At 43.6% G+C, this 17,954-nt stretch overlaps 1 protein-coding gene across 6 annotated transcripts in view; it reads right to left on the reverse strand.

Moving 5' to 3' along the window:
* Positions 1-17,954, reverse strand: part of FRMD4A (FERM domain containing 4A) — a 426,455-nt gene that overhangs the window by 235,899 nt on the left and 172,602 nt on the right. The window contains exon 1 of one of the 6 annotated variants that reach the window (XM_083574963.1): positions 14,862-15,322. The exons of the other annotated variants lie outside the window; for them this stretch is intronic. Coding sequence (XP_083431089.1) covers positions 14,862-15,020 — 159 coding nt within the window. The 5' untranslated portion in view covers positions 15,021-15,322. Of the gene's footprint in view, positions 1-14,861; positions 15,323-17,954 lie in introns of those variants that run through there. 6 annotated transcript variants of the gene reach the window in all.

Consider the following 17,954-nt stretch of genomic DNA (forward strand, 5'->3'; position numbering starts at 1 on the left):
ACAGCCGTTCCCCAGCATCACTTTCTGGCCCACCCTGCCAGATGACAAAAGAACAACTGAAGATCAGTATCACCTGTTTCCATCCCAGCTGAAAGACATCCTTCTGAGGAAGTGCCTGAGCCATGCCCCTCGCTGAGGTCAGAAGAAGGTAGTCTCCACTGCGTCCTTCACCCAGGTAAAGTTGGCAAGGATGTGAAGTAGACACCCACTTTATGAAAAAAAGCAAACCTGCCTCCTTCCTTGAGGTTATTCTTTTAGCAGGTGGATGCTATTTTGTTTTCAAACGTGATTGTCTCTGGCTGCCAGGGATGCTGTGAGAACCTTGCTGTTTCTGATTTAAGCTGTTTGTTTTCTTAATGACTACATTCAAATTTTAATGTCTTATGACTGTTTCTATTGCTTTTTTATATAAAACCATTTTATTTTTATTTTATTATGAATTGCTTTGAGTGCCAATTTGCACAGAATGCAGCTTATAAATGTAATGCATCTAGGCTCCAATGCGAGCTTGTTTACTGACTCCACAATCCCTGCATAAAACCTCCAGTTTCCAATTGCCATACCGTCTGGATAGTGAATGCAAACTGGTCTCTGAGCCCTTGAAGATATACAGTATTGGTTTATATAATTTCCAGGGAGGAGCCCACAGTTTAGCCCTCAGATTCTCTGCCAGCAAAATCTCCTGGGCCCAGCGGTTCTAAGTAGTGTTGGAAAAATGACCACAAGAATTACACATGTAGATGAGTTTACAAGTTAAACCTCACAACAGACATCTTGTAACTTTTGCCAGGTTTCTGACAGGAGATAGTCCTTAGTGGCCTACCAGATGCGAGTTTATGGTGTCCAAGAATTTGACCTTGGATAACTTTTAAAAAATTGAAACAAAGCATTCTCGAAATGTAATGCAGAAAAACCAGTTTAAACGACATATGGTCAGCTGATTTTTGAGGAGTAGGTGAGCAAACTGGAAGTGATGGATGTCAGAAATAGTGTTGCTGTTGTTGAAAGAAAGCAAGGGAAGGAAGGAAGGTTTGCCTGTGCAAAAGGGGAAGGTGAAAAGCCAAGAGGGTTAATTTTGTTGGAAAGACTTCATCCTGAGAAAAAGAAGAGGGTGCTTTTTCTCCTCTCCTGCGGGGTGAGCGTAGCTTCCTCACACCTTTTAATACTGTAAATAACAGATGCATTTGCTTCCGATTTTCAACTCTGACCAGTGCATTTCACAGAGTATTTGTGCCACCTAACACACTACAGTATTAGGTACTGCTGGTTGAAAAGTACTGGATTAGACAGCGCCAACTGTACAGGCTGCATCAAGGCATATTAGGACAAAAAAGAGCAGCGGGCACTCTCTGAAAATGTAAAAGCCGTCAGTCATTCATATCTGGTAGGGGTTTGCACCGATCACAAGCTCAGACTCCAATTCAACACTCTACAGAAGACCCCAATTTGGTTCAGACCCATTTGGATGCTGCCTACTTTGACATGGGGGCAGTCTGAGTTATATTTATTCCTAACGCACCCCATTCACTACTGGGATATTTTAAAAAGCTATGTTTTTCTTTTAACATCATTGCATGCAATGTGTAGACATAGTAGCCTTTCCAGAGGGAATAAAGCATGACAGATCACAGGCAATAGGTTCAGGCATTTTGTACTGGACAACTCTAATTTTTTCCCCCAAAACCTCTTGATTTTTGGCCAAAATTGGATGAAATTTGCAGGCAAGTTTGCTCCTTCTGAGGGCATGAATGCTGCCAATTTTCACAGTTGTCACAGTTAGTCACAGTAGTTTTCCTGCAAAAGCAGCTGTCACGGGTTTGGGGTGGCTGAAAATGACTTTTTGTGGGCAACTGGTCTGAAAACTGCAGACATGAAAGAGGTGACCATGGGTAAGAAACCCGCCAAATTGCAGACAAATAGGTCCAGGACCTTTTGTGCTGGGCACCTTTAAACTGATTTTGTGTTGGGAAGAACTTAAAGGGATTCGGTTTCTGGGTAGAAATTAGGTTCTTTGGTTATAAGCAAAATCTGTCAGTTGCAAAGGAGTTCTCTCCCACCCCCCTCCTCTTTTGACCTTGGCATCTTCCTTAAGCTTACAGAGAGATGTGTTTTGCTCTTGCAAAGTTGCTCCCCCCTAAAAGAGGATACAGATAAAATTATTTCATTTGATTACCAGATTCTTCCTCTCCTCACTGTGGTGTTTGTTTCCCCTTCCCCTATCATCACATGCTGGCATTGTGGCCCTCTGGTAAACCGAGAAACATTAATTTTTCCTTCAACAAATGCTTTCCTGTAGCACCATTTTGATTTCTGGATTTCAGAGATGCCACAAAGAATTTCAGGGAACCCTTCTTCAACTTGTACCACCTCATAGAGATCCTGTTTCACTCCTCATAAATCCCAAATATATCCAAGACACACTACTCAGAATCCAAATTTGATATCTACCTCTGAATCTGAATGTGTGATCTGAAAAACCTTGTATGATACACACTTTTATTGGTAAGGGATAGCACCCAGGCCAAAATCATAAACAACAGCCAATAGTTCCCCATAGCAAACTAAAAGAAGTATTTATTGCCTTAATAATCTGGATTTATATATGCATGATCCACTAGTACTTACTTTATTTCTCCCTATAGCCATCTTTCACAAATGATGCATGAAGTTATTTGGGTACCTTTGGGTACCTTGGGTACTGATGACTCATTGTTTTGATTCTTGCCCCATTTCAGGACAATAATCATTTTGTTTTGTCGAACTAAGGAGCAAGGCACAGAGCCCGGATGGAGGGAAAGTACCGTATTTTTCGCCCTATAGGACGCCCTTTTTCCCCTCCAAAAATGAAGGGGAAATGTGTGTGCGTCCTATGGGGCGAATGCAGGCTTCAGGAAGCTATCCGCAAGTCTTGCAAGCCCGGCGGGAGGTCCCGTGGGCTCGCAAGGCTTGCGGGCAGCAGCCTGCAGCCCAAAAGCTCGGGGGATAGCGGGGAGGCAGAGCGCTGCCACCCCGCTATTCCCCGACCTGATCTGGAGGCTGGCGGGGGGGAGAAGCAAGCTTGCTTCTCCCCCCCGCCAGCCCCACAACCTCGGGGGATAGCGGGGTAGCGGAGCACCACCATCCCGCTATTCCCCGACCTGATCTGGAGGCTGGCGGGGGGGGAGAAGCAAGCTTGCTTCTCCCCCCCCCGCCAGCCCCACAAACTCGGGGAACAGCGGGGCAAGCTGCTGCCCCACGGAGGCTAGAGAGGCTGTCCCTGAAGGCAGAAGAGGGAGATGGAGCGCTCCGTCTCCCTCTTCTAGCTTGGGGATGGCTGCGCAAACCTGGGGGGGGGAATAAATTTTTTTTCCTTGATTTCCCCCCCCAAAAAACAAGGTGCGTCCTATGGGCTGGTGCATCCTATAGGGCGAAAAATACGGTAACTCTTTAAGAACTTTTAAGAAATGTGCATTTGTCTCTTGCAAATATAAAATTGAAAGGGCAAAATTGCTTCACAAAACATAAAAAGCTGTTTTAGATGGAAGCAGGTCATTAGCCCCGTGAGGCCAAAGGTTTCCAGATTATTTTTTAAAATGTTGTTTTGGAGGAAAGAAGGGTGAATTCAGATGGGTTACAGAAATTGTAGAATTTTTCAGAGCTGGGGTGCCTTATTGGGAAGCAGCAACAATGTCTCTCACTCTCTCCTCTTTTCAAAAACATCATCAGGCTATCTCTGGTGGCTGGGCAGGCACCTTTCAATACACAATCTCCTCTGCCCCAGAGCCCAGTTGTGTCATAACATGGGGCACAGTGGGTGAAAAAATGGGGACTATCTGTTTTTATCCCACCGTGCCCCAAGAAAGACATGAGGCCATAATGACATGAAGCTGATGAGTGGGGATCAAATACTGCTTTTACGAAGAATCACCTGCTGCCAGTGCAGAACTGAACCCCATCATGCTGCCCATAGATTTGAGGGAAATTGCCTCACAGGCTGGAGCTCCATGACTGGCACACAGACCAGATGTTCCTCATCCCTGCCATATATCTAAATGTGCTGCACTTAAGATACCACAATATTATTTGTTGTTCTTCTCAACTATGAAGCACTGGGTGGCCGTAGGCATCTCTTGCCCCAGCCAGTCTCCCAGTATTGTTGTGAAGCCAATGTCCCACCTCAGAAGAGCATCCAAGCCTGCATTCTCATGAGCAGTGGAATTCTTACGGAATTCCATTCAGTGTTGTGTTTCTCTCCAGGGTTGGAGCCAACTGCCACCAGCCCCAGTCAGCATGACCAGTGGTCAGAGATGATGGGTGCTGTAGCCCATCAACATCTGGAGGGAACTCCATTGGCAAAAGCAAGGTGTGTCAGGTACCTGAAACATATTTTCTCCTTTAAAACAATAAACTAAAAATACAAGCAAGTGCTTACAAGTGCTTACTTAAATAAGCATTCATGTGGTACTTTAAAAAATGGGGGTAAAGGCTGCAGGCCACCTGATGCATGGGAAGGAGAAGATTGACAACCCAATCAGCACTTGAATCTGAGGATGAAACATGAAGGTGAAAGGCTTGCTGTGCTGCAGGAAATACCAACAACACACCAAGCTTTGTTTAAAGTATCTTTGCATGCCCCTTAAGCCCTTTGAGGAATGGTGAGATGCAGGCCTAATTCATAGAATCATAGAATCATAGAGTTGGAAGAGACCACAAGGGCCATCGAGTCCAACCCCCTGCCAAGCAGGAAACACCATCAGAGCACTGATGGTGTTCATAAGTTTATTTTGTCTTAAGCAGTCAAACAACGCTCAGGCCATTTGGCTTTCACTATTTACTTAGAAAGAGGCTTGCCCTGGTGGCAGGAAGCAGTCAGCCCAGCTGAGCTAGTCTTCCGTCTGAGATCATTGCCATGGCACTTTAGTTTCAGCTTATTTGGGGGCAATCCGTGTTGGTGAAGAAGCAAACAGCAGAAGAAAATGGGCCTTTGCCAAGGCAGAAACACTCTTGCTGGCTCTTAAAAAATCTGGGGAAACCAGGCTAGGGAAGGTCATAAAGCACAATGTAAACTTTATTTTAATATGCCTAGTGAAAAAATATTCAGCCGAAAACTTAATGAGCCTCTTGTACTTTCTCAAACGTAGCCATGAAAAGCCAGCCAGGTGCAGTTCCTTTGCTTTCTCAGACAGATTTTTATCGTCGTATCAGATTATTTTTCTGGCAACTAAGAGTTTTAAATGTTTTAAACCCCCCCCCCCCAAAAAAAACACTGTCCTGTGCCAACAATGAAACTGAGCAAAATGATTTTAGGAGGGAAAGACACAGGGAAAAAAGTAAAGTACTTTATTTAACATTTGGGTCTAATTATTCCTTTCTGGGACTTTCTCTCTCTTCAGTAAGAAAAGCTGCTTGAGACTCATAAATGCTTAAACATGTAACTGTAAAGTCTGAAGAGTCTCCAGGGGCTGCAGAATCTGCTAATTTTCAAGGCAAAACACTGCAGAGCAATCACAGTTCCTGCAACACCTTTACAACATCCCGCCTGTACTTCCTGTGGCAGTTAACTTCCATTGACACAATCCATGTACTTCCACAGTGTTCATTACGGTATGGTGCTCAATGCGTAGGGGAGATCACAAAGAGCTCAAATGTTATCAAAAAGGTCCCAGCAGCTCATTCTGAACCCACTGGCGTCGGCTGAACGGTACTGATCTGGATTCTTACTGGAGCCAAGTGGCAGAGCATCAGACCCTTAATCTCAGGGTTCTGGGTTTGAGCCCCACATTGGGTGAAAAAAATCCTGCATTTCAGGGGGTTGGGCTAGATGACCCCCTTCAGGTCTACAATTATGTGATTCTTTTTCCCTAACTGGAATAAATATCCAAGTCTGGTTCCTTGAGATGCCAAATTTCTCTGAATACCATTCCACCATTAAATGACCATAGCCTTTTTTCTCCTCTGAAGAAGTCCTTATTCCTCTTTCTTAGGTTTAAAGGATAAAAGGTAAAGGGACCCCTGACAGTTAAGTCCAGTTGCGAACGACTCTGGGGTTGTAGCACTCATCTTGTTTTAAAGGCTGGAGAGCCGATGTTTGTCCGCTTCCGCAGACAGTTTTTCTGGGTCATGTGGCCAGCACCGTTTACCTTCCTGCCGGAGCGTTACCTATTTATTTACTTGTACTTTGATGTGCTTTCAAACTGCTAGGTTGGCAGGAGCAGGGACCGAACAACAGGAGCTCACCCTGTGGGGGGGATTCGAACAGCCAACCTTTCGATTGGCAAGCCCAAGCGGCTCAGTGGTTTAGACCACAGGCACCAATGTCCCTTTTCTTAGGTTTAGTACATATTTATTTGGAAGTAGGATCCATTGAACACAGCGGGGTTTATTTCTGGGTAAATGTGGAAAAGATTGGAATATATTCCAATCTAGCAATAACCAATTTCTATGCTTGCTCTTCAATGATCACAGACCACCTCTTTCTGTAAAATCTGCCTGTACCCTACAGTCATCATTAAATGTCCTTCTCTTTGAGGAATGGGGAAACAATGGGGAAACTTTGTGGAAACTCTCTCACTGGGGAAACGTGCCTGGTGTCAGCATCATCTGCCTTTATTTGCCAATCAAAAAATTTAGCTAGGCATTTAAGACCTTGATTTAACCACAATGTGGTTTGATTCTGGCTTGTGTTGATGTTCACCTTTTAACCGTGTAGAGTAGGATTTGTCCTTTTTTCTATTTATTGATGGCTGAACACTTTCATTATTCTTATGTGTTATTCTGTGTAATGGATTTTAATTGTTTGATTAATATGTTCTGTGAAAAGTGATGAACAAATACAATAAATAAAAACAATATATATATATATGGTAGCACATTTTCATTTGTTGGGGGGGGGGGTTTGTTGTTGAGTAGTCTTCAGAGATTAGCAAATTCTAACAGCCCTGGACCGAACAAATTTAAATAGGAAGCTTTTTTGGGTGAGTGACCTAAAATCTACTTTCTTTCATCATTATTGTTGAGTGGGTGTTAGGTTTGTACACACTTGTCCCGTCAGAACAGTTACCTTCAAAACATGTCAGAAAAAAGGGCACTATCTGTTTTCAGTAAACACAGAAAGATGTCTTATATTAGCAATGTTAATCTGTTTTGGATGAATCCCAACTCAAATCTGGCAGATTCTGAGTGATTTGAGGCTCTTTCAAGATGCACCAGGTGTCCTTGGATCATTCTGCTCCTGAAGCCTTGGGGCTGCCTTGGAGCTTTGGAGATTCCAGGTAACTTAGGCAGATTCAAACTATCTTTCTCTTTAGAATGATTACATTTCCCAAGCTTGCCACATAAGGACAGGGAAGAAGAAGAGAGGGAAAGAAGCAGATATCATTTTCTGACTGATAGCTCTAGCTACTAATGACAAAATGACTTTTCCAGGGCTGTAGAAGGAAAGAACTTACACACCATCCATTGAGCAGAGAGCAATCCCCCTTACCAGTCCACAAACAGTTTTAAACATTTCCTAACTCCTTAAGCCTAGGTGGTCTAACCTCCAGACCAAGTGGGCTGCAAGAGTACTTTGACACAGAACCTGCGGGTCACACATTGAATTACATTTCCAGATCACAAATTAAAGTGTCTGCAATATGGTTAAATATATTAATTATGTATATTAAATAATACTAAAGACATAAATAAATTTAATAATCTTAAATAGCATGACATGCAGAACAATGTCTGTTCCATGCTATCCCCAGCCCCAAGCTACTACAGCAGGACAGAATCCTTCCAAGAACATCTGCCGCGTATTTTTTTTAAATATTTTTGAACATTGCTGCTGAGGGCCCCTAAAAAGGCCTGGGGGGCCACATGTTGGTGCCTGCACCAATTCTTCTGTAATGTTGACAGTTTACTTATTTAGGGTATGCCATTTTAGTACAAATTATATCCCAAACCACAGGGAGGTAAGTGAATGCCCCAAATCAACTTTAAATACTCCTAGCACAGAACCCCTGCACCTATCTTTCTGAAATTTTGTATTTTTCTTATCTAGAGGAACCTATACGATATATGCTATTTTCATACAAACTGTCCACAAAACAATAGGAAAGAGTCTCTCATCCTAACCTATCTTGCAGGCTGGTTGTGAGGTTAAAATAGAGAGGGGGAGAGCCATGTGCACCATCTTGAGCTCCTGGGAAGGAAGTTGGGATGTAAATATAGTTATAGTAGTAGTAGTAGTAGTAGCAGCAGCAACAGCTGCAGCAGCAGGAAGAAGAAGAAGAAGAAGAAGAAGAAGAAGAAGAAGAAGAAGAAGAAGAAGAAGAAGAAAACAGCAGCTACCAGATCCTTTTAACTGGAGATGATGGGGACTGAATTTACCTTTCCACATGCAAAACATCTGACATGGTACCATCAAGCTCTTTTCTTGTTTTCCCTTGATCAATTCTTACACGAGTTTGATTCCTCATGATGTTTTGATAATTGGATTCCTGATTGGTTTGTTTGCTCCATGTTTAAGGAATGGAGCAAAGAACTGGTCCCAGGATTTTTATTATTCTCCTTGCCAACCGATTCTTCTTTCTCATTTTCTGTTGCGTGAGCTTCCCGTTAGTGAATAGAGCATCCAGATTGCTCCGCTAAAATAAATACTGGAATTAATTAGCATATAGAAGAACTGAGTCCATCTCATCAAGGAAATTGTTCCTGACTTACACTGGAATCAGGCCTTTCTCCCTTCATAGTGCCTTGTTAACTGTGAACTGAGCTCACTCCACTCTTCAATCTCTGTTTCCTCAAGCTCTGTAGTCTTGTAACTGGCTAGATGAATGTGAAACATTAATACCTCATGCCTGAAAGCATGAAAGGAAATGCAACTACAGAACTCAAATCTCACATTTATTTAGCCAAGAATGAAGTTATAAATCAAGAACTATATATTTTGCAAATGTTAAATGGTATGTTTAATATTTCAGGCCTCATCTTTCACATGCACATTGATCATTCTTGTCTCTATAAAATGCCTGTAAAATGTAGTTCTCAAGCCTGGATGACTAATCCCTGTGAAAAATAATAAAATATCTTCAGCCAAATGGAAGAATGTGAAATTTCACTTAACGGTGCATACGAATTGGTTTATTTTCAATCCAGCCATTCCCACTTATCTGAATCCCTACTCCATTCAGCAGCCAGCCTCAGTCAACACTCTGGCAGCAGCCTTTTGGACCACTTGAGGCCTGTATACCCCTTCCAAGCGCAGCTCCAAATAGAGGGCATCACGCTAACCCAGCCAAGAGGCTAATGAAGTATGACGTAACAAATTCCATCATGGTAGCAACTGTCTATAGCTGGGATCCAAAGAAAAGATATGATTCACAGAAAAGAATATATCTCATAAATCAATCTGTGCAGCTTATTGGGGCCTCTTCTTCCTCATGAGACCGTTTTATCTATCATAGTAGCCACATATTAAAATAATTCTTCTCTTTAAAGATGGTGTTGTTCTGGTAAAAAGGGTTGCGGTTTCTTAGAGGTTTTTGCCTAATGTCTTCAGAGTCACAGGGCTTGTAGGTTGAAACAGCAGAGGAGATTACAGTGTTGTGGACAACTGGAGAGTAGACAAAGCATCATTTCTAACAACTAAATAACTAGCAGATGAAGACAGCACAGCCTGGAGACCACCAGTGTCTCAACTGCACTGAACTTTCATGTCAGCCTGTTAACAGAATTGCACTTTGACCAGCACTTTTTTGCACCAGATCAGCACAACTTCATGATGTAAACACAGTAAACACAACTTGGGGGGTTAAATTTCACCAGTCTTTTATGTAACTGTGGTCCTTTATCACTGAATTTGCACACCAAAAACCAGACTTGGGATATGTCATTCCTGTCAGGTCAAGTTGGGATCATGAGATTTCATATCCACATTTGAGAAGTGTCCTCCAGAACCCATGAGGTCAGTTGCTGGAAGTGATGACCAATGACAGCTTGTATAGAATCTGGGAGATGGAAAAGCTGGGGAACCCAGAAGTAAAACAGGCAGAAGGTATAGAATCATAGAATTGTAGAGTTGGAAGGGACCATAAGGGTGATCTAGTTCAACCCCCTGCAATGCAGGAATCTTTTTGTCCAACAAGAGGCTTGAACCCACGACCTTGAGTTTAAGAGCCTCATGCTCTACCAACTGAGCTATAATGCTTGTGTTGACCAAGCAAGGAAGAAAGCCAGGCCCTTTGAGTGACTCATCTTCAATAACCATTAGCAAGCAATCATGTATAAAAAAGTTGATCACGTAATAGTCATTACAATATGGTCTGATCACAGAGGAGTTATAATTTCAGATGCCGGTCCAAACCATCTCCTTGAACAAACTCCTTCATCTCAGTTTCCACCATTTCTGAAATAAAGATTCACCACAATGGGATTATTCCTAATCCTGAAACTCTTATTTAACGGATTCATGCAGATATGTTGATAATGGAAAAAAACAAACTGATTGACTTCACCTCTGGAGAAGACAACTCTCAGTTTAAAGAATAAAAGGCTATGTTGTTATCTTCTAAAGTTGAGGACCGCCCTGCAGTGTATAAATGTAAATAAGCGGAACATGCAATTAAGTGGAACAGAGGAAAGGTTGTTTGGTTTGCAAAACTGATGATTTGTATGTGTCACTGAACTATCAAAGATCAATACCACCTTTAGAATTTTCATAACATCTCATGTCACTTCAGGTTCCAACTAGGGTTGCTCATTGAACCCTGGTCTGCTCCTGTGTCTCTAAGAGCTATTTTGGTTGCAAAAATACGCAGGTGAAAATTTTCCTGCTATGGTATGTTCATGTCTGCACATCAAGTGCCAGGAGGACAAACCACATGGGGGGGGGGAGTTGAGAGACCAGTGTTCTACAATGTGTTCATGGCTAAGAGAAATAACTTTGCAGTGTAGCCAAGAAGGTAAAAACAAATCTGAGTTTTGCAGCTAGATGGAAGAAACAGAGAACGGGTGCTCTGTTTTTGCTTGCAGGGGGGAACTGATGTTGCTGCACAGATGAGTGTAGGTTGTCTGGATGTCTGCCTGCCTGCTTCTCCATGTTGAAAATGTATATTTGTAAATAAACAAGTAGCACAAAGTCTTCAGTGCTTTCTAACCCAAGCTGCAGCTAAATGTTGACAAGCCATCCCTGGACCTTTTCACCACCCGGGGAAGTGGGGAACATGCAACACTATTCTTCGGTTCCAATTTCCCCTTCCAAGTTTTCATCTTGTTCTTTGCTTCAAACCAGATGTGCATCTATTTCTCAACCTAAGATCCTGCTGAAAAACAAGGTGGGAAATCTCAATGGAACTCTTCTTACATAAGGCTCTTTCATACAAAGACTTAGCATTTTCGGTTTTTGTGCAGCATCAGGAAAAACCGAGGGTCCAATCTTGAAACAGTCTTGAGCTCTTTCAGGCTCCCACACAGTCAGTGGAGCAGAACTCCTCTCTCGATACAGCCTCCAACAAACACAGAAGAACTTGAATACAAAATAAATAAAATGACTGTACTACACCCAGGAGGATATTCTGGTTCCGTTTTGTTGGGGAGCACAGTTTTTCTTTATCTAATTTCATTTAACCATGAAGTTGTATAATTTTATCCAGTGTTTTTTGCTTAAAGATCAAGAATTTTGCAGGCAGAACTTGACATGAGTTCACCTCCTCATCCTCATAATAGCTGGTGAAACAAAATGCACAGCATCACCCTATCGGCTTCCCTGCCAGCTGCTACCAATGGGTTGAAAAGCAAGAGTAGGGGGAAGGCAACAGAAAACACTAAACATGAAAATCTAATCCACATGCAAAGCTACCAAAGACTATGGCATGAGCTGACTCCTTCTGGGTAGAACTAGAGGTGATGCTTCCACCAAGAAAAAAACAGCTTCTCTTTCCACTTTGTTGTGATGCCACCACAGTTTCTTTGCTCCTAGCCCCACCATCAGCAGCCAATAAAGGTTAACGGCATTACATGGTGGCATCTCAGCAAGAGGAAGTCTGCCTAACCTCCATGGAAGGGGCAGGACAAACTTAATATTGTTACAGGCCAACCCAATCTCTTCAGCTGTGTGAGACTCCAGGGGTTCCCGGCATGCTTACCCAAGGTTTGTGTTTCCTTTGGAAATGCGGCAAAGCAGAGACTGGGGTGTCTTTATCATAAATGGTTTATTTACACATACATACATACAACTGGAGCCTATGATGGAAGGGTTCAAAGCATTACACTCCTAGAGGGTCCTGCTTCTCCCATTTCACTCACCTCGGGTTCAAACTGTCAGTTTGCATTGTGCTCTGACCCACCCCTTCAGCTTGCCGCATTTAACAGATTGACACCCTTTCCCCGCAATCACACTGCAGCCAAAGGAAAATCTATAACTTCCTCCTAAGAAAAACTCTGGCATTGTCTTCTGACCAAGCCTCTCAGAACTCAGGGTGGGGCTCCCTCATCCACTTTCCTGATGGGCTATCTGTCTGTGTTTGTTCCCTGGTAAAATGCGGTCTTGACTATGCTACCACTCAGTAGATTTGTAACTGGCTGACTGACCGAACCCAAAGGGTGCTCATCAATGGTTCCTCTTCATCCTGGAGAAGAGGGACTAGTGGGGTGCCACAGGGTTCTGTCTTGGGCCCGGTCTTATTCAACATCTTTATAAATGACTTGGATGATGGACTCAAGGGCATCCTGATCAAATTTGCAGATGACACCAAACTGGGAGGGGTGGCTAACACCCCAGAGGACAGGATCACACTTCAAAACGACCTTGACAGATTAGAGAACTGGGCCAAAACAAACAAGATGAATTTTAACAGGGAGAAATGTAATGTATTGCACTTGGGCAAAAAAAATGAGAGGCACAAATACAAGATGGGTGACACCTGGCTTGAGAGCAGTACATGTGAAAAGGATCTAGGAGTCTTGGTTGACCACAAACTTGACATGAGCCAACAGTGTGACGCAGCAGATAAAAAAGCCAATGCAATTCTGGGCTGCATCAATAGGAGTATAGCATCTAGATCAAGGGAAGTAATAGTGCCACTGTATTCTGCTCTGGTCAGGCCTCACCTGGAGTACTGTGTCCAGTTCTGGGCACCACAGTTCAAGAAGGACACTGACAAACTGGAACGTGTCCAGAGGAGGGCAACCAAAATGGTCAAAGGCCTGGAAACGATGCCTTATGAGGAACGGCTAAGGGAGCTGGGCATGTTTAGCCTGGAGAAGAGGAGGTTGAGGGGTGATATGATAGCCATGTTCAAATATATAAAAGGATGTCACATAGAGGAGGGAGAAAGGTTGTTTTCTGCTGTTCCAGAGAAGCGGACACGGAGCAACAGATCCAAACTACAAGAAAGAAGATTCCACCTAAACATTAGGAAGAACTTCCTGACAGTAAGAGCTGTTCGACAGTGGAATTTGCTGCCAAGGAGTGTGGTGGAGTCTCCTTCTTTGGAGGTTTTTAAGCAGAGGCTTGACAACCATATGTCAGGAGTGCTCTGATGGTGTTTCCTGCTTGGCAGGGGGTTGGACTCGATGGCCCTTGTGGTCTCTTCCAACTCTATGATTCTATGATTCTATGATTCTATGATTCTATGAAATGGCCCATCTTCTCCCAGGCAATTTTCTGCTAATGAAAAAAACTGGTTTGTGTGTATTTTGGCATCTGGCAGCCCATCTTAATACTCCAGGCATTCATTAAACTCCAACACCTACTAGACCCAGCACCCATTAGACCCAGGAATTTAGGGGTCAAGGCATCCACAAACTCATAACAATATGAAGACGACACTTTCAGAGGAAATATCGCTATGCTCTGTGGGTGAGGACTTCCTGCAGAACAGGTCTTATCAGGAGTTTCATTCTGTACAATGTAGGAATTAGGCCTTTAGTGATGTGGCACCTCCCTTCGAAGAGCCTTCCCCTTGACTATTAGGCAGATCTTTCTCTTCCAACAAGCCTTTTAATTTTTTTAAATTGCTATTTTTTCCAGTTGGCATTTGTATTGGAATTGTTTTTTACCACTTTGGGAGGAAGGGTGCTGTGGGTTTGCTGGGGCAAGGATCCCCTTAACTTCCGGGCTGCCAGCTTCTCCCCATAATTTCTGAAATTAGTAAATGTGGGGTTTGAAGTGGCAACAGAGCCATAGGGATGAATTGAGGGGTCACAAAGGTGTGGGTTGCAGAAAACTCTAGGGTGCACTCTCACTTCATCTTGGGCCCCAACCGGGTCAGATGCAGCAGTACCCTGCTCTCTCTTTCCTGCTTTTGGCATGGCTGGTGCATTGTGTCAAACTCCACCTGTGCACAGAGCAGCAGAACCAGGAAAATAAAGAGCAGCGGATGAAAGGCTTCCTTTTGCAAAGCAAGAATGTGGTCAGTGACCTCACAGTTCTGCAGGATGATGAACTGGATTCTGGGATGCACTCTATCGGTTTGTTCAATGCCCCCTTCCATGTACTGTCTGTAGAGGTAAATCAGTGATGCAGCCAGAAAGTGGAGGCAAGGAGTGGTCTTTGCTACCTTCTAGCTCCCGTGCAAAATAGTCAGAATTGTCAGAATGAGATGCTGGCCAGAATCATAGCCCCATGTACCCTGCCCTGAGCCACCTGGGGAAAGTGGAAAAATCTTAATGCAGCAAATCTTAATATAGCAAAAGAAAAAAAAATCTGGAAATTTAGTGTAGAATTAGGTCCTACACAAAGAAATCCTTAGACATTACAAAAAAGTCTAAGAATCACAGCCACAAAAGACCCGTCCTTGCATGATTTCCCAGGCACTCTAAGTAAAAAACTGGCTAGGAGCTTGTCGCCCCATCACCACCCCTACCCTGGTCCCCAATATGTTTAAATAATCTTACCCTACCTGGTACACAGCTCTGGAGATGCACCATGGTTTAAGCATTAGTCGCACAACCTGCAAGTTTCTGAATCGATAAGTGCCCAGAACCCGCGACGTCAGGTTCCACACTAGGCTGTCCCAACTGTACAGCAGATCTTCAAATCTAAAAAGCACAGCAGCCATGCCAGCTAGCAAAACGGAAGGTCTGGCGCTGGTAGTCCCGGGTGGTTTGCTGATTTTTCAGACTACTAAAGAATGGCACGGTTAAAATGTCACAGTGATTTTCCATGAAAGGAAGGGAAAAGAAAAAGAAAAGCACCAAAGCCAAAACAAACCATTTTGCTAGGAGTTCCCCTTTGCAGGGAATAGTTTCTCCCAACGTTTTCTGTGTATCTTCTAAAATAAAATACTGTTGCACTGAGGGACAATGTAAAACTATCCCCTTTTTGTTCTTTTTTCTTTTTTTGCTAGAAAGGGAGTTGCATATTTTTTAAGAAGTTGGTCTGCTGGTACAGCTGTCTGTCTTTATAATCCCACTTTTCTCTTCTTAGCTCCTCGCAAAGGAACTGAGAAACAAACTTAAATCTAGAATCACCACTTAGCCTTCAAAGTGCCGGGATCACGTCCAGAGAGGATGGAAAACAAACCCCTTTTCTGTCTCTCTCTCCCCTTCTCTGCCAACATTCTCAAGGCATTCCATCTTTCTTTTTAACTCTTTAAGGTGCAAAGTAGAGCCAATGAAGAATTGCTTTGCAACACACATCTTTCTGATGTTTTAAAAAAATAAACAAACTGTGGAAGCTTTACATCAAACTGTTACTACAGTTCAGCATATCACAACTACTGCAGCTTCAGGACAGGATCATAAACCACTTATTGAATAAAATGAAAGTTTAACCTACTTAATTTCTGATAGTCTTGTGTTGTTGAAAATTGGGGAGATTCAGCAGAATGGAGGAGGAGGGATGAGGAAAGGGTAGGTCTTCTGTATGGAGAAGGCGGAGAGATGCTATTGGGTGACAGCGAGAAAGCAGAACTACTCGACACCTACTTTGCCTCTGTTTTCAACCAAAAGGAAAGCAATTCCCAACCTGAGGGAGCTGCAGCCCCAAATAGGAAAAGAGGTAGTAAAGGAACACCTAGCTACTTTAAATGAATTCAAATTTCCAGGGCGAGGGTACTAATATAATCTTAGAGAATTCTTGGAGAACAGGTGAGGCCACTACAGACTGGAGGTGGGCAAATGTTGTCCCCATTTTCAAAAAGGGAGGGAAGGAAGACGCAGGTAACTACCGACCAGTGAGTTTGACACTGATACCAGGAAAAGTCCTAGAACAGATAATTCAACAGTCGGTCTGTGAGCATTTAGGAAAGGATACAGTGATTACTAAGACCCAGCATAGGTTTCTGAGAAATAAGTCATGCCACATGAATCTCCTTTCTATTTTTGGATGGAGTTACAAGCTTGGTGGATCGGGGAATGCTGTGGACATAGTGTATCTCCATTTCAGTAAGGCTTTTGAAAAAGTCCCCCATGACATTGCGAGGAAGCTGGTAAAATGTGGGTTGAATTCAGCAGCACCCAGTTAGCAGACAGCTAAGACCGAACATTGACAGGGATGGTAGCTGACTAAATCAGAGCAGAATAAATGTCACCATATTCAGAAAATTCCGCGGAAGTCTACAGAAAGTCATTGCAAGCAACGCCAATCCACAGAGGGAGTGTGGACAACTGAAGCATGAGCCAGTGTGAAGCTGGATCAGATGGTGAATTTCCACACCCCCCCCAGCTGGGGGTGGGATCTTCTTGTCTCTAGTTTCTTGTTAGGAATGGTCTCAGAGATCTCAGTCTAGGTTCCTTGCTATGGAAGGTGCTAAAACACCTTAGTTTCCACTGCTAACCAGCAAGACTATAATTGAAATGCTTTCCACAGAGCTGCTGCCCCTTCTGTCTTCCTCCACACCCCCACCACATACAGACCAAGATAAAAGAGAAGGATTTACAGGACAGATGGCAAAGATCCCCCCCGCCAATTCCCTGCACTTTTATTTTTAGACATTAAATACTGCTCCCTGCAAACATATTGTACCCAATAAAGAACACAGTTTCTCTCAATCCTGCCCCCACAAACTCCATCAATTGTTTTCCCTCTCCTCTAAAAATTAAGTAAAAGTTGCTCCTCAAGGAACCTTCCCCGTGTGTCATCACTTCACTGCAAAATTAAACAATGCCTGTTCTTCTCACCAGAGCACAAAGAAAAGAATCTGCAGGAATCAAATCCAACGCATTGTAACAGGCCATGCTGCTAGACTGAGCCAAACCAATCCTCACCATGCATCCTACCCAGACAGACAGAATCAGTGCTGGATTAAACCCTGTAGGGCCTCTGGACAATCAAAAATCTCAATTTTATTTCAAGATCAAATCACTATTATTTTGATCCATTGTTGCAGGGCCCCTAAAAGGCTTGGGACCCCTTGGTTGGTGCCTACTCTGGTCAGAACGGCAGTAAAGAGGCTCCTGCTGTCTTCCTGAGTCCTTGATTGGTCCATGGGTTCCATAAGAATCCACTGACCAGGCCTGCAAATCTTCTTCCCTCCTGTTTCTCCTCATCCTCCTCCATGGTTTCTTCATGGGTGAGGGCTATATTTGCCCAAGGAGAGCCCCTGGTACCTTTAAGGGGGAGAAATGATGTGTGTTAACCACTTTGAGCCAGTACCACTACGGCAAACAAATCCTGAGTGGCTCTGGGGTGTCGTCATCATCCCCCCATTACATGGGTGGCTCCAGGTTTGAAGGAGCCACAGTCAGGGTGCCGGGGTCTCATCCTCCATCAGTAGGGTCTAATGAGCTTAACTGGGGTGGTGGGCAACAGCAACCTCAGCGACCTGATGGGCAGCTTGGTCTATCTGTCATTTTTACTTCCTACAATTATAGACTCATAGAGTTGGAAGGGACCTTGAAAGTAATCCAGTCCAACCCCCTGCAATGCAGGAATCTAAACACCTGGCCCACCATCCAATTTGGAACCATACCAGACCCAATGGTCCCGAGGTAGGATTGATCTGGCAGTTGAGCTCAACCACCTGGCACTGCTCAATAGGGCTGGGCGATAT

The sequence above is a fragment of the Podarcis filfolensis genome (assembly GCF_964270895.1).
Source record: "Podarcis filfolensis genome assembly, chromosome: 10".
Classification (NCBI taxonomy): domain Eukaryota; kingdom Metazoa; phylum Chordata; class Lepidosauria; order Squamata; family Lacertidae; genus Podarcis; species Podarcis filfolensis.